Below are 15,301 nucleotides of genomic sequence, written 5' to 3'. Positions count from 1 at the left end.
TTTTATAGCCACATAGCCTTTTTTTTAAAAATTTAATCAAATTCTATTCAGCCAGGTTTGCAAGGCCGACCTGGCTGCAGACAGCAGAGAAAATCTTTGGAAAATAAAAAGAAATACAAACTAAAATGTTGCCCTCTCTGCCAGTTCACGCGTGTAAAATAAATTTCATAGCAATAAGAATATTAAGTGTTATGTCAAAGCTTCTCAGCGTCCTCTCACGAGATCAAAACATTGACGTGAGCTATTTATGTTATTTAGCCCGTTCGACTCAAAAGGACATTGGACAACAGATTTCAATACATTTGTCATAAGATCCCCGTAAAATGACTTCAAAATGCAAAATTTCCATTTTCCGGATTCAACGATGTCAACGATAATGGGCGACAAGCTTTTGAGCTCCCGGTAATTAGAGTGATTAGTTCATGTTCCATACTTGTTGGCGCAGTGTCACTGTAATCGTCTAACTGATGTTAAACTGCGACTCAAGTTACAGGGTAATTGATGACCACAATGTTTATGGGATCGTAACTTGAAGACAATTGCAAATAGTTTGACAAGCAGATAATGATAATAATAGAGAATTAACATAAATGATCATTATGATTTAATTGGTTTAAGTGGATTCTGCAATTGTTATTTGAATGTTGTATGATAATGTAACGTAACATTTACCCGTCAATCCCAATCCAACGTCGGGTTGCTGTGTTGGGGCCTTTTCGAAAGGCTGGCTGAGACTTTGACGTGGAATTTGCGAAATTCCATTGGAATTGACAAGTAGTGGCTGGTCACAGTTGAAATTCAGGATTTTCAAAATAGTTGCACATTTGTTGCAAGAAATAAAACAGTTTATTTTAACACGCCAACAACTTTGCCAATTAAAACAGAACAGACCCAAGAGAAAAAGAAAATCAAGATTTATTTAGCATATTTTCTGAATTATAGACCGCCCCTACTGGTGAAAGAAAAATCCACAGAAAAGCCTCACCGTTGTATTAGTGCATGGAGACGCAGTACGTCAGCAGGCTCTCGATGGACGAGTGGTAGAAGGCCATTATTTATTTATTTATTTATTTATTTATTTATAATTAATTTTAATTTTATTTATTTAAATTTTATTTTTATATATTTTTTTATTTTTTATTTTTTATTTTTTATTTTTTATTTTTTATTTTTTATTTTTTATTTTTATTTTTATTTTGTATTTATTTTTATTATTTTTTTATTTCTTTATTTCTTTATTATTTATTATTAATCGCAATTCTTTTCAGTTTCCTTTCATACCTCTTCATATCACATTTAGAAGATGATCAACGCATCCCTGCCAACCTTGGTTGTGCTCCAAATTAAGCATGTTTGTATTTGTGGGTATAAATTAACAAGCTAGTAAAAAGTGGCACCTGCTGTTTGGGTCCTGTGTAAATTCTCATTGTCTCGTACTCCCTCACAGCTTTCCTGGTTGCATGCTGCTTTTTGCCCAGTAGCAAATTATCAGCGTTACAGTTTTGGATTTTTGTCCTCACGCAAGCTTTACTTTGACGGTCCTCCTTCATCTTTCTTTGTACTTGAACAAGTAACATGAATTGTAAATCGCTAGCTTTAGTCACATTGTTGTAAACTGATTTTTTTTCTAAGCTCGATACAATTGTTCAGTCCGCATGCATAGGTGTTGCGTTTACGTATTATTGAGGATTATTCAACCGTATTGTTGTTTACATACGTAAATTCACCTTTCCCTTTTCGCAAGGGTTACAATATTAGACGTTATTTTTTTCTTTCCAAGGTCTTTGACTAAAATTGTTGATAAAGTGGAAAATATATGGATGAAAATCGTGATCTTTGCAAATAACAGATATGGAAGGATTAGGATACTGTCTACCATTCAGCTCAGACAAACAAATAAAAAATGAAACTTTTCTGATACCAAAAAAAAAAAAGTTTATTACAGTGCTGTATTGATTATTTCAACCCCAATCTGTCACGTGTTAAAGCGTCCATCTGATTCTTGGTTTTCACCAATATGCCCAAATATTGGAACAATGACAACAGCGCACAGACTCTACTTTTTTTTTCAGTTCCAACAGTGACATGGCATTCTGAATTTGACACATGCATGACTTCATGTCATGCCGAAATTTTTTTTGAATGATTATTTAATGAGACTCTCAAAGTCTGTTGCCATTCAGAGCACACAACACCATGTTATAAAAAATAATTCAATTATAATGCAACCTTTCAGTACATTAAAATCACTCAAAAGAATCAATTTAATTGTTTTGTGTTCTTTTACATGATCTGTTTTTTAAACTTCACCAAAACCAGACTTTCAAAGTATAGAAAAACTTTCCTTCTTTTGCCACATTTGTGGCCACATAATCCCACAATAAATACAATAATATATATTTCAAAATAAAAGATTTATACATACACCACTAGCAAGATGTGACCAAAATGTAGTAGTTGCACCACTTTTAGTCGAAAAGCCTGCATTGTGTGTCTGTGAAAATATGCGGCACACACTTGCAGCAACATACTCAAATCGATTCCTGCTGCGACATATGCACGAAACTTCGCCAAACTTCACAACATGGTTACTTCAGTGCATTTTGTTCTTTGTTATGTTCCCACGTTTCTCCAGTCTTGACATTGTTGATGTTTTTTTTTTTCCATGTCATATGGTGCAAATATCGTGATTGTGACAACAGGCTATTCTACTGTAGCTAATAATAGCAAACACGTGAGCCATGTTGTCAACGAGGCTTTAAAGATCCCAATAATCTTACAATTAAGTAACCAGAATAATGGGCGCGTTCCTAAAGCGACAATGTGGATGATTTATAGGCACATCATTTTTTTGCATCTTTTTCCTCTGACACCAAGAAACCAAGTAAAGCAACACCATTCACCAGATAAATCATGTACTGTACCCATCTGCACTTTATTTCTGTGTATTTAAAACTGCAAGCATGAAAAGGAGCAAAGAACTACCTCACGTTTTCAACACCTTGCGCCATTTTTTTATATTTTTTTTGCTGCGCTTTACTGAATTTTTGCTCCAGTGTCTCACACTGTAAACAATGTCATATATGGGGGCAGTTCTTTTTACGGAGAAAAAGACCTCCAGTCCCAGTTGTGTCACATCAGTTGAGTCCTGGGCATGGCATCCTGCGGATGTCCAGGGTACCAGTGGCTAAAATTGTTCATGTATCCAGCAGAGTGCACTGGTGTGCCTTTCGGAGCCATGCTCATGTCCCATACGGTGCATGGAGAAGTGGAAGGTTGATGTGGGGTGGGCCTCGGCTCGCCATCCGATGCACAGGGCCCAGTCTTCATTATCTTCTTGTACTTTGAGCGTTTATTTTGGAACCAGATTTTAACCTGAATGTCAAAAAAGGAAATGAGAAATATGAAAAAATTGTCACACAACGGCTTGTAACCAGATTTCTAATATTTATTTAGAATGACAGTCAAAATTATATATATATTTTTTTTTAAATAAATCCCTTTAAATCTTAAATGTGTGATCAAGATTCAGGAGTCTTATGTCATATGCACAATAAACAACACAACGGTAGCACTGAGCAATGAATTCCTTATTTTTCTCGTGTCCATTCGCGCTGACAAATAATATAAAAGATAAAAAGGATCAAAAAGGGCGGTACAGGCAATGTAACCAAAATAAAAACAGTTTAAAACAATCACAGCCCCCCCCCCAAAAAAAAAGGACGGGTTTGGCAGTCCTAATAGTGGAATTCGTGCAAAAAAATAAAAGTAAAAAGCATATAATATGCAAAGAGTGCAGAAATTGACCAATTTAACTACTGTAGTTTGCAAAGATATTGCACAGTGTAAACATTCAAGATTGTCATGCCATTTATTCAGGAGCCAGAGGAAGACCCCCTTCTCCGGAAGTGTCTTCATGTGGTTCTTCATCTTTTGAAACGGATTCTCGTGCTGTTGGAGTTAACGTGAGCGCCGCATCTCCTCTAGTGTCACTTATTTCCTAAATTTGTTTCATTAAGCAAGATGTCTGTTGGTAATTTGGCATTTAAAGCAGCGCAGATTATCTCGATGGGTGGAATTGGCTCACGATGAATTAAAAGACTGAAGAGTTCGATGTCCGAATATATTGAGGTGAATCTCACATAATCACTTTTGTGTGGTTCGGTGATTTATGTTTGTAATTGGTTTGTAGTAGTTTGCTTGCAAATTGAGCAATTGAGCGAATGACACAGACGGCCCTCTGAGGGTAGCAGGCAGATTAGTAAGAACACGTGAATCATGAATAATTACAGAGGCAGCGAACATGATCATGTCAAACAGGTTTGACAAAGCAAGGGGCGGTGATTGGAAACACCGAGGGAACCACATACTGTATCTCAAAGCAAAGCAAATAAAATGTAAAGTGAAATAAAGCTGAGTGATGGTCGTGTTTAAGATAGTATTCCAATTGAAAAACATGTTCACTGTCATTTAAATTCCTTGTTATATTATTTCTACTTTGCTATATTATTTGCTTGAGACCACTATCCTGGAACTTTTCTGACACCCCCTTATTATCATTATTATTATTATTATTATTATTATTTTATCACCAATTGAATTGCTAATCCATTAAAACAATACCCTGTTATTTGTATACACAATCTATTCTTTCGGGAATTTAACAGCAACCGAGGTGAGCATTGCCTGCGTTAAAAATAATCACAAGGACAAGAATGCCGCAGTGCCGGTTGAAATCAGAGTTATTATAGTTTGGGTATTTTAATTACAATTAGATTTGATTTCATTTGGAGTTTTGCTTTTTTAAATTTAGTCCGTTTCAATTAGTTTTCAGGGGAGCTTTGATAGTTTTTATCAGTTAGTTTAGTTTTTGTTAGTTTTAGAATTAGTTTTATTTTTTTAAGGAATTGGTGTTTTGCATATGAGTAAGATTAGAAAAAACATCATGGTTAATATTCTGTAGTGAAAATTGAACGAAAACATCACTTTTAAAACATTTTGATATTTCAGGGTACAGTTTAACATTCCGCAGACTGATTTACAATAAGCACAGTGCTTGATGTCGCTTCTAAATTTAGATGCATGCAGGCATGCATCCTAATTAAATAATACTTCTTAAGTGGATTTGTCGAATTTTTGCTATAATTGTAGTTCGTTTTATTTAGTCGTATAAACGTAAAATATGGTTTCAGTTTTTTTAAAAGCATTTTCGTTTTTTTTTGGTTTTTTTTTTTTATTCCATTCACAAAAACGTTTTTCCTTTTTGTTTTGGTGAACTAAAACTACCATGGCTGAAACCCTAAAGTGAATGAGCACAGCTCCAGGAAATCGTACACGTGAACTCGCTAGTCCATCAACAACATGTTAATACAGCCTCCGTCAGAGGATTTCTGTTGTAATTATCGGTTTCGTATTCCACCAGCAACATGGAGTTGACAGCCTCTCCGTAATTGTGGCTAATGATCCCAACATTAAGAAAGGATACTGCTTGAGACGCATGCCACATGCCACAGTGTGTGCATGGGATAACGTATGATGAGTGTTCTTCAATGTATGCAGCAGATTTTGATGCTTAATAAATAAAAAGTATAAGTGGCAAATAAGTGAATGGTGTGTGTGTATTTGCACGATCGAGAAACTACAATTCAAAGAAAAACGAAGTGCTATGGGAAATTCACAGCTGGCCTGGGAAGTGCTGCGAGTCCGAGGAAAAGTGGTCCGTGTTTGGCTGGCGGCCTAATGACATAAAGATGATAGAGATGTACTGCTTGATGCCAGTCGTGAGTGTGTGAGTGAGTCAATGCAAGCTTGATTATCCCCTGCATGCTAGGAATGTGCAAAGATCGCAAAGGCAATGATTTACCACGTAGACTCATCAACATGCCTTACTGGGTTCTGCAAAAAAAAACAAAAAAAAAGTACTGTAAGCTACCAAGAAAATAAGAAAAGAGGAGTAACACTCATTTCTCACAGAATGAAATTTTTTTAAAATATTTTTTATTTATTATTTATTATATTTATATTTATAATTAATATTTGCTGTAAGCAGGAATTTGTTTATATTATTTTACACTAATTTAACTGAAAATACTTTTATAAATTAAAATGTTTAAAAATGAATGTATAAACCAAATAAAACAGGTTATGTCACATTTGCACATTAAAGTAGGTGGATAATATTGAGCAGAAAGAGAAACCAAAATAAACGCCCACTCTGCATTCCCTAAACGAACGGAAATGTGTTTGCCCATCCTTAAATTGTGTCACAAATCTGTTGAAGAATTCCCTTTCAGTTATAAAACAGTTTCGCAAAAACACCCACATGGAAAGTTTGTATAAGTTTCAAAATCATCGATGATAATCTTGCCAGTGTGACTTCCCTGCAGCCAACCACATTAAGATACTTTACAAAAGAGGAAGGCAAACAAAAGGCTCATCTCCAGCTCCTTGTGTAAACATGAGTGCGGTTCAGGATTATGATTGAGTGCATTTGATAACAAACACACAAACGCATAAACGCACACACAATTCCTCATGCCGAAATAAATCCAAATTTATACTGCTGATCGGCGTTTTGCTGTCGCAATAATTATATCGTGACTGTTTGTCATTAAATGAGGTGGTCTCATTGGAATTGGGGAAACCAAAGTCCAAGAGTCGTATTTTCGTGCCCAGTGCAAATTGAGCGCAAAGTGCTGTCAAACTTTTGGGGGGGAGTTTTCTTTCATTTGCTATTTTGCTAGATTTTGCCCAAGTGGAATCGGGCGAAAGGGGGGCGTTTGCGCCGTTGTGGGTGTCGATCAAATCCACCAAATTCATGTGACACCACCTGCACCACCTGCTTTTAGGTAGTCTAAATTCTCCTTTTTCTTTAAGGAGTTGACGCCCCAGTTATTTTTAGATCAGGAAAAGTCAGTCCCTCATGTGTAATGGCTTTAATTAAAAGAGTGTAACTGAGCATGTTTGAGCATAAACACACACATGTACTAAAAATTTCAATGATAATGGGCATCCAGTCAATTACCAGAGGTAGAAATTATCACCATGGCTTTAATATTAACACATTAGTCGGCCAAACGTGTATTTCTCTCATAGCAATTGAAAAAATTGCTACATCATTGTTTCGACTGGACGACTGCAGGATTTGTTAAGATGAGGTAAGGGTGGATCAAACTATTGTTGAGGCAAAATGGCGGGCACTATAGTTTTTATTTTATTATTATTTTTTTCAGGGGGGTGAAATATGTTTTTAGCAAATTATGTGTGTTTTTTATCAATTCTCTAAAACAATTCTCTCTCTAAAAAAAAAAAAAAAAAAGAGTAAGTAAAATCTCAAGATGGCTCAAAATCTGAGGGTGTTTTGATCCACTTTAAGGCTGCTTCGGCACCCCAAAAATGGGCTAGACACGCTTATGGTACACCCGGTAAGGAAGTTCACATATTTTGCTGTTTGCATGTTGCTGTAAATGTTCATAACAAAGTGTTGGAGGTCGGCCAACATGCATTTTTAACCGCATTAGATCTCATTTATGCAAAGAATATAAAGTCCAATGAGAAATATCAACTGTTTTGGTGAAATGGGTTCAAAGGTTCCAATGAGGACTGATGGTCCATTTCTGCGTGCATGCGTTACCTGTGTCTGCGTCAAGCCCAGTTTTGCAGCCAGGTCGGCCCTCTCAGGTAGAGCCAGGTACTGGGTTTGCTGGAAGCGCTGGTTGAGGGCCTGCAGCTGCAGACTCGAGTAAATGGTCCGAGGCTTTCGGATCTTTTTCCCGTTCCCATTGAGCCGCAGCTCTCCGTTTTCTAATATTGTGGAGGGCTTCTCGTGTTCTGGTTGAGGAAGGGAGAGAGCTAAGAATGCCTCAGAAGGTTCTCAACACAGTCACTTCAGTAGAAGGCCACATTTTGTTGCATGAACCAAAGCAGCAAAGCATTTTGGCCGTCGTAATTTTTTTTTCACCCCACATGTTGTACTTTTGTTTAAGTGCATTACATTTTTATAAAATAATTGCTGATTCTTACCAACAATTGCACAAAAGAGGATGCTGCTTCTTTTTTTCAGACTATACAAATATGTCTTCACTTGCGCTGCTCTTTGTTATGACACAAGTTCTTTGCCGAGACAAAGCAGCTGTGGCCTCCACAAGAAGCTCTCAGAACTAATCATGCAACATGCAGCGTGATCTGAAGCATTGGGATTATAAATAAATGAAAGCACAACTTCTCTCATACACAAGTCGAAAAGTTTAGATGTTACACTGCTAAGAACATTCAATTTGTTTCCTCATATCAGGAAGTCAGATTTACAGAAAGATGACAATATAGGTTGAATTGTAGTAAACGTTTTTTTGCAAGATATAAAGTTGGAAATTCATGTTTGAGAGATTCTTTTTAGAATCTGGAATTAGATGTGTGAACAGATATGCGTCTATATGAGCCTGCAGACAACTTAGCAGTGTGGATCTTGATTTGTGCACAGATATTAGTGGTCCCTATAATACAAGCAAATCGCATTAATTATTCTTAGTCCAAAACTATCCATTCGCTAGATTGCTACAGAATTAATAACCTGCAGCTGTCATAGTTTGACAAGGGCTGACTAGTTTTTCATTTAATTTTATAAATTACATAAATTAAACCTCCATATTAAATTGCAGTTAGATGTCCACTCCTTTTTGAGGCAGCGCGTGCTTGCATTTATTTAATTATTAATATTTTTTACCTCTATACGTGTGCCTCAAATGAATATTACAAATCTGCGAGAAAGAACAGTCGGTGGTCAAATTGGACATGCAAGCCAAAAAAAACGCTTGAAAGTGGGGAATACATTTCAAGGGAACTTTGAAAAACTGCACAGTGGGCAAGGCGGACACGAGCATGCAAGCCTCAAAATAAAGTCCCCTCCGCAACCTCAAATGTGGGCTACCAGAATGCGGACCCAATTGCGTCACAATGTTCCGATGTAGCTCCTTAAATTAAATGAACTTTATCTCATTTGATAATCTGATTTTTCTTTTACTGGTCAAAAAGGACAAAATGAGACCCACCTTTCTCCTCCAGTCTGGTGTGCCCCAACCCGCCGCCGTGCCCTCCATGCGGGTAGGAAAGATACGACCCGGGTGCGTGCGCGCTCACCGGGCTGTGGTAGGACGGGTACCCGAGAGGACGGCCGTAGGAGGGCGCCGAAGACTGGAACGGGCTGTCGTGCTGCGTGGCCGCGTGCAGACTGTGGAACTGGTAATGGTTGTGCGATAATCCCGGAGAGGACTGCTGGTGGCCGGGGAAGCTGTGGCTGCCGCATTCCAAAAAGGCCGATTTGGAAGGGTCGGGGGAGACCAAAGCGTCCGACATAGAACTCATAGTCATCATGGATGCAGCTCAGAAGCCTTGGCAGGTGAGATAGGAACTCTGAATGACGACGGTCATAATAAGGCTAGTGAAAATAAATAAGATACATATGAATTGCTTAAATTAATGCTGTATTACGGGATGTTCGTATCCGGTAACACATGGTTCTAAAGAACTAATAATTAATTAAATGTATGTTGAGTAAAAAAATCAAAATCAGCTAAAAAAATAAATAAATAAAACAACAAAAAAAGTCTGTCAATCTATTTATGTCCGAAATGGCTTAATTGTTTTTTATTCCTCATCGGGTCCGCTGCGCACGCGTGTGTGTCAAGGTAAAGTGAGTCAGTCCTTGTGCGGTCCGCGGTGCGCACCTCAACTTGCAGTCTCGCACACAGCGAGCTCATTGGCTCTCAGGATAAGTGCAGTTACATCAATGACACGAGCGCAAAAGTGTCTCCGCTTGCTCGTGGCACAGAGATTGTCTTCATAATTGCCACTTAAAATCAAATTGTCGCTGCAAGCCTTTGGAAAATCCCAAATAAGTGTTAATACCAACAACATAAAAGGACAATAAACTTTGAGGGCCGGTTTACTTTCTTTCCCGGGTAATTCTCATATACGCGCACGTGAGCCGCAATGTTTTATTTTAAACATGTACGCAATAATTTTGATGAATGAAAAAAAAAAACACTTTTTCTGTTCCCGTCCCATATGATAAGTAATTAATTAATAAGATAAACTGTGGTAAGATTCATTCTTCATCTTTACTGGAGGAATTGTCTGCCCCAAAAAGACGCATGAGCACGCGCATAATAATAATAATAATAATAATAATAATAATAATAATAATAATAATAATAATAATAATAATAATAATAATAATGATTTTGTATTACAAACATGCAATTTATGAATGAAAAATAACAATAGCGTATTAATATAAATATCATTACTTTCTACGTAACGGAGACTCAAATTGACCTAAAACACCACGGATAAGAAGCAACGTTTGAAAATTACAAATTAAAAGAGTACACTTTCTTTCCATTAGCTCAATACGATTATTAGTAGTGCTTGAAGCCAGTGGACTTGGTGTTTCAAAATGTGCTTGTTCTGTTTTTTTTGTTCTATTTCTGTATTCCTGTATATATTTTTAGTGCTGTCAAGTGATTAAATGTTTTAACTAATAAATCACAAAAAAATCCTTAATTAAATGCGATTAATCACAATTTGCTCTTACGCTTTTTTTGTGATGCTTTTAAGATAAGATAATGGATATTTACTTTAATAATATATTGTAAAGAATGCAAAATCACCAAATAAAAAGTGTATTTTAATCAAAGACTGTTCAAATCGCTCTCTTTGATCCTCGAATACAATCTTAACAGGATTTTTGTCTTCGAAACATTTCTCAAAAAGTATGCATTTAGTTCTGCTCACAAGCAACACACTCCAGCAGTGTTGGCTTGCAAGGCCCTCTGGTAACTTGAGCTGGTTGTTTTTTCTGTGATGATGTGCTCACTATGTCCATCTAATATGATACAGTATTTGAATTTGGCTTTGCAAGATATGCAAATTATTTTTTAAGTTAAAAAAACGTAGTTAACTGAGTTAAAAGATTTAATCGCGAGATTTTTAAAAAAAATTAACCTCAAGTTAAATTCAGTCACTTTAATTTTGACAGCCCTCTTATTTTTTTTTATTGTTTACTTGTTCTAAGATTGTAAAACATGTTACATTTGTGTTGACAAGCAATCTATAAGTCAAATTAATAAATGTATTATTATTATTATCATTATTATTATTATTATTTTTATACCAGGCTGATGCAAGCAGAACTATTGCACATCCAAGGCAGCGCCCTTGCTTTCATCTGCTTCCAACATTCTTCTCTTTACTGACGATGAGACACACCCTCCTTCCTTGCTGTGACAGTGCTTGGATTTAGTGGCAAAGTCATCCTGTTTCTCTCAGTTTTGACTTTTGTCACACAAGTGGGCAAAGGTGAAAACCGAAGCTGGCAGGACCGTGGAGTGATGCAACAGACTTTTAAATGTCATTCCAAAACTAATTTCAGTTTGAGGGGAAAGGAGAAGGAGTGGCGATGATGTCAGGTGGTCAGGTGTGTTATGTTGTGAAATCAACGACATTGGGATGAGATTTAGACTTGCAAAAAACACACGTTTCTAAATTTGTGTTTTTTTTACCCTAAGTGCAAAAACAAACAATTTATCTTTTTTTTTTTTGGGGGGGGGGGTTAGGGGTCATCAGAATACATAGCACAAATCAAAACTAATATTAAAACTGCAAAATACCTCATAAATCCCGCAAAAAAATCTGACTCGCACTCATCCTCACAGTTTTTTTCCGCACCTTCTCTTTTCCGCTTCCTCTCTTCTGCAAAAAAATGCCCACCTGTTTTCAAAATGCTTACTTCCTGATTGAAGTGGGAACAATTAACTGCTGTGGTATTTTGCCAGGCTCATGAGTCATGTGGCCTTTTGAAAGGCATTGTTTTCAAATGGCAAAATGTGACTTTAGACTTCAAGATTGTCTTCTGATCATTTCGAGAACTGGGTTTAGCATATTCAAAAAAAAATTGAAAATTTGGAACTGCTTTTTGGAAGAGCTTTTGCTTTGTATGTGCCATCATTTTAATAATTGGAAATAAAAAAAAAAAAACGCTGGGTGGCATCTGGCGCTCAGTCTTTGTTTCAATGAAGACGTTCACTGGTCCAAGATGGTTCCAAGGAGCGAGACTTCCTGAGCAACGTGAAGCACCGGATATGAGTAGTGGTGGCTGGAGTCGTGAAAACGTGCTGTGGGATGTTGAATCCCGTTTCGCAATTTGGCAGTGTGATGGACGGGCGTGGGTTTGGCGAATGCAAGGAGAACGTTACCTGCCTGACTGCATTGTGACATCTTTTTGGTGTGAGAGGGATAATCATGCATGGTTGTTGTTTGTTTTTTTTTCTTCTTGAGGTTATCTTAGGCCAGGGGTGTTAAGCTCAATCACAAAGTGGCTCAAAGCACGCTTTATTGAATGGCCATCACATATGGCGTCCTTCAAGGTACAATGTTTGGACCCCTTTTGTTTTGCCTGTATTGGCTACCCAGAGGTTCTAGCAGTGACCCTGAAGTTTAATTCAATCGAGGTGTTACTGGTCCACACAGTCATCCTGGCTCGCCAAAATATATATATTTTTTTTTTGGGGGGGGGGTGGAACATGCAGTTCATGCCAACCCCCTACAACCAAACTTCATATGTAAACTAATTTCTGGAGAAATTGCATGGGAATGCAGAAATGCTGAAGGAAAAATATCGAAACAAAAAAAAGCAATAAGCGTGCCATGGAGTTGGTGAAAGATGACGTGCGCATAGGATTAGCCATTTGTTTGTGCGACTTAATAAGTAGTAAGTAGCGACACTCTAGTACACATGTATAAGCGCTCTGTTAACAATAGCCAATTACCAGCTATACCGACTGTTTTACATGAAGTCAAGTAGTGAAAGACGGAATGTGGAAATTGCTACAAAATAAATAATGATGACAAACAATCAAATCAAATCAAAATATGACACAACAATAAAGTGCCTTAAAAATGTCTAAAATGAATAAACCTCGTTAATGTTTAATTTTATAAATACTGTGGTTTTTCAAAGACCTGTAATGTTCACTTTCATTAAAATTTAATTTTTTTTTTTCTCCGATGAGGTGAGGTGACCAAAACACTCCATCCATCTGCTCCCAGTCCGGCCCCTCTGTCATATTTTAGAACCCATGACCACTATATGGTCCGGAACAAAAATGGAGTTTGACATCTCTGCCTTATACTCCGTGACGCGATCTGCTAGTGACGAACTTGCACTCGAGTCGTGCCAGTATGCACCTTTGGTGAGGTAAGGCTAGGCGGAGGGTAAGTCTCGTAAAGACTATAATTATGCCGTGGCATTATGAAGCGCACAACAAAAGCAAGCCCTGCAGGAGCCGAAGAGGAGTGGATATACTGCTGTCTCTATTCACAACGCAGTTAATAACAATACTACTTAGCCGACTGCAGACAGTCTGGCGTCAAACTTTCTTTAGTTCTTGCGTGTGTAGGAGATGGCGGGTAGGGAAGGGATAGAGTTGTTTTCTTTTGTTTGTTTGACGTACTTATATGTCGGATGCAGGGCTTGACATTGACTTTTTTTTGCCTCACCTGCCACTGTGGCAGATGGGTGGGGTGGGGTGCGAGGTGGTCCTCAATTGTCCATATTCCAAGCCGACCACATCAATCCGCAAGGGTAGATCTTGCAATTTATACGTTTAAACGCACTTTACGAGCGCCAGACCCCGAGTCAATTTCTGCTTTGGGATTGTCAAGGACTGTTTTGGTTTCAACCGGGTATGAGACGAACCGCTTCGATTGGCCAAGAGTCGTCTAAGTTCCCTCCATTGACGGCCCACAATGTTGCAAATACGGGTGTCCCAAAATAATGTATACACTCTTTGAATCGTTATAACTTATTTAATTGATGGATTTTGACTTTTGAAATAGAGTGATACAAGAGAAAGAATACATATAGAATGAATCTGAGACTAAAATATACAAAAAACCTTAGGAAATCAACCTTTAATAAGATACGAACTACTTGGGGTCAATAACAGAATATTCATAATTATGAGTTTACATCAAATGCTCAAACTCAATACACTTTTCATATCTTGAAGAAATGGACCTACAAATGTCCAGCAACATTTCCAATTGGTATTTGAGCACATTCTTCATTGAGAGCGTGAACAAGCGCCGGAATAAAACTCTTCCACTGAGCACGCTTCAAAATGCGATGAACGCTAGATTTGGGAATACCTGTTTCACGTGAAATTTGCCGAACCGATTTTCTCTGAGAATTTTGAACATTATCAATAACTTCTTGCTCTCTTGCTGGGCTTGTTGATGATCTGTGCCGTCCAGAATGACCCTTTCGCATACACCGGGTGCTTCCATGCTCCTCAAAGTTATCTAAGATGCGTGAAATAGTGACGTTTCTGTGGAACTCTCTTGTGAAGCGTCTTTGTACTTCAGCGTTATTCTCATATTTCCAGAATGTTTTTAAAATACATTTCTTATGCTGGAATGTTAGTTGAGTATCCTCCATTATCAAGGGTTAGAAAAATCTGAAATAGGAAAAACGTATTAATAACTATGAATATTTTTAGAGTGTATACATTATTTTGGGACACCCTGTATATCCTGCTGATTTTGACCCTCCGCCCCCTTATTGAAAGCCAACAGTCTCGAACTTGGCGATGTTGCTAAATTAGTTTTTCTTCCATTTTAGGCGGCTGTGGCTAAGGTAAAGTTTTGTAATGTTTTCAGAGCTCTATAAATAAAGTTACGTTGACTTGAATAGTCCTTTGGAATCAACGTGGAAGTACATCACATAAATGTGTTTTAAAAATATTCTTCAATTGAGGATAGGCAACATAAAAAGGTTAAGGAAGTAGCAGTCCTATTTCTGCCAATGCCTTCAGGCTTTGCATGACGTTTTAATAATGACTTGACGTTGGAATCCCAATATTGAATGCAAGCATGCGCACTTTCCCAGGCTTGTTTTTCTTGCATGTTCAGGTGAAAGAATGTCTTGCGACAACTTGCAAGGTTCATTTTTTTCGCTTATTTTTTAACATATTGGGGTTGCCGATTTTTGTGTTTGCTTTAAAGTTTTGAGGTTGCTGAGCGTGCATTCACATCCTGTTTATCAGTAAATGCATTTTTCTATTCTATAAGACGGCCTGTGGAACCTATTTGTCGAGATGCCATGGCAGCTAACGCGCTCGGCCATAAGAAGTGGAGCATTGAAAGCAATGAAAGCCGATTTGGCCAATTTAACGAGGAATTTTCTTAGTCTGATTTCGATGAATCTGAGTCTGTCTCTCCATTTTCAAACGGTGGGCATTCCGCC

At 37.5% G+C, this 15,301-nt stretch overlaps 1 protein-coding gene across 1 annotated transcript; it reads right to left on the bottom strand.

Moving 5' to 3' along the window:
* Window positions 1-1,961: 1,961 nt before the first annotated feature.
* Window positions 1,962-9,688, bottom strand: LOC148322695 (homeobox protein Dlx4b-like). The gene is made up of 3 exons (XM_088317037.1): window positions 9,048-9,688; window positions 7,634-7,830; window positions 1,962-3,375 (listed from the first exon to the last, which is right to left on the bottom strand). The coding sequence occupies exons 1-3, from the start codon at window positions 9,367-9,369 to the stop codon at window positions 3,133-3,135; spliced, it is 762 nt and encodes a 253-aa protein (XP_088173163.1). The 5' UTR covers window positions 9,370-9,688; the 3' UTR covers window positions 1,962-3,132.
* Between the last annotated feature and the right edge of the window lie 5,613 nt (window positions 9,689-15,301).

The sequence above is a fragment of the Idiotropiscis lumnitzeri genome, chromosome 15, assembly GCF_059441095.1.
Source record: "Idiotropiscis lumnitzeri isolate Australia: NSW breed Sydney's pygmy pipehorse chromosome 15, RoL_Ilum_1.0, whole genome shotgun sequence".
Lineage (NCBI taxonomy): Eukaryota > Metazoa > Chordata > Actinopteri > Syngnathiformes > Syngnathidae > Idiotropiscis > Idiotropiscis lumnitzeri.
This window is presented reverse-complemented; position numbering and strand designations above follow the sequence as displayed.

Bases quoted from the DNA above. Each gene is read 5' to 3' on its own strand.
- LOC148322695 (XM_088317037.1), bottom strand. From the start codon at position 9,369: ATGATGACTATGAGTTCTATGTCGGACGCTTTGGTCTCCCCCGACCCT. The intron at 7,831-9,047 runs GTGGGTCTCATT...TTCCTCAACCAG, and splicing joins CACCAGACTGGAGGAGAAAG to AACACGAGAAGCCCTCCACA. The intron at 3,376-7,633 runs GTAACGCATGCA...TTTGACATTCAG, and splicing joins TGGGCTTGACGCAGACACAG to GTTAAAATCTGGTTCCAAAA.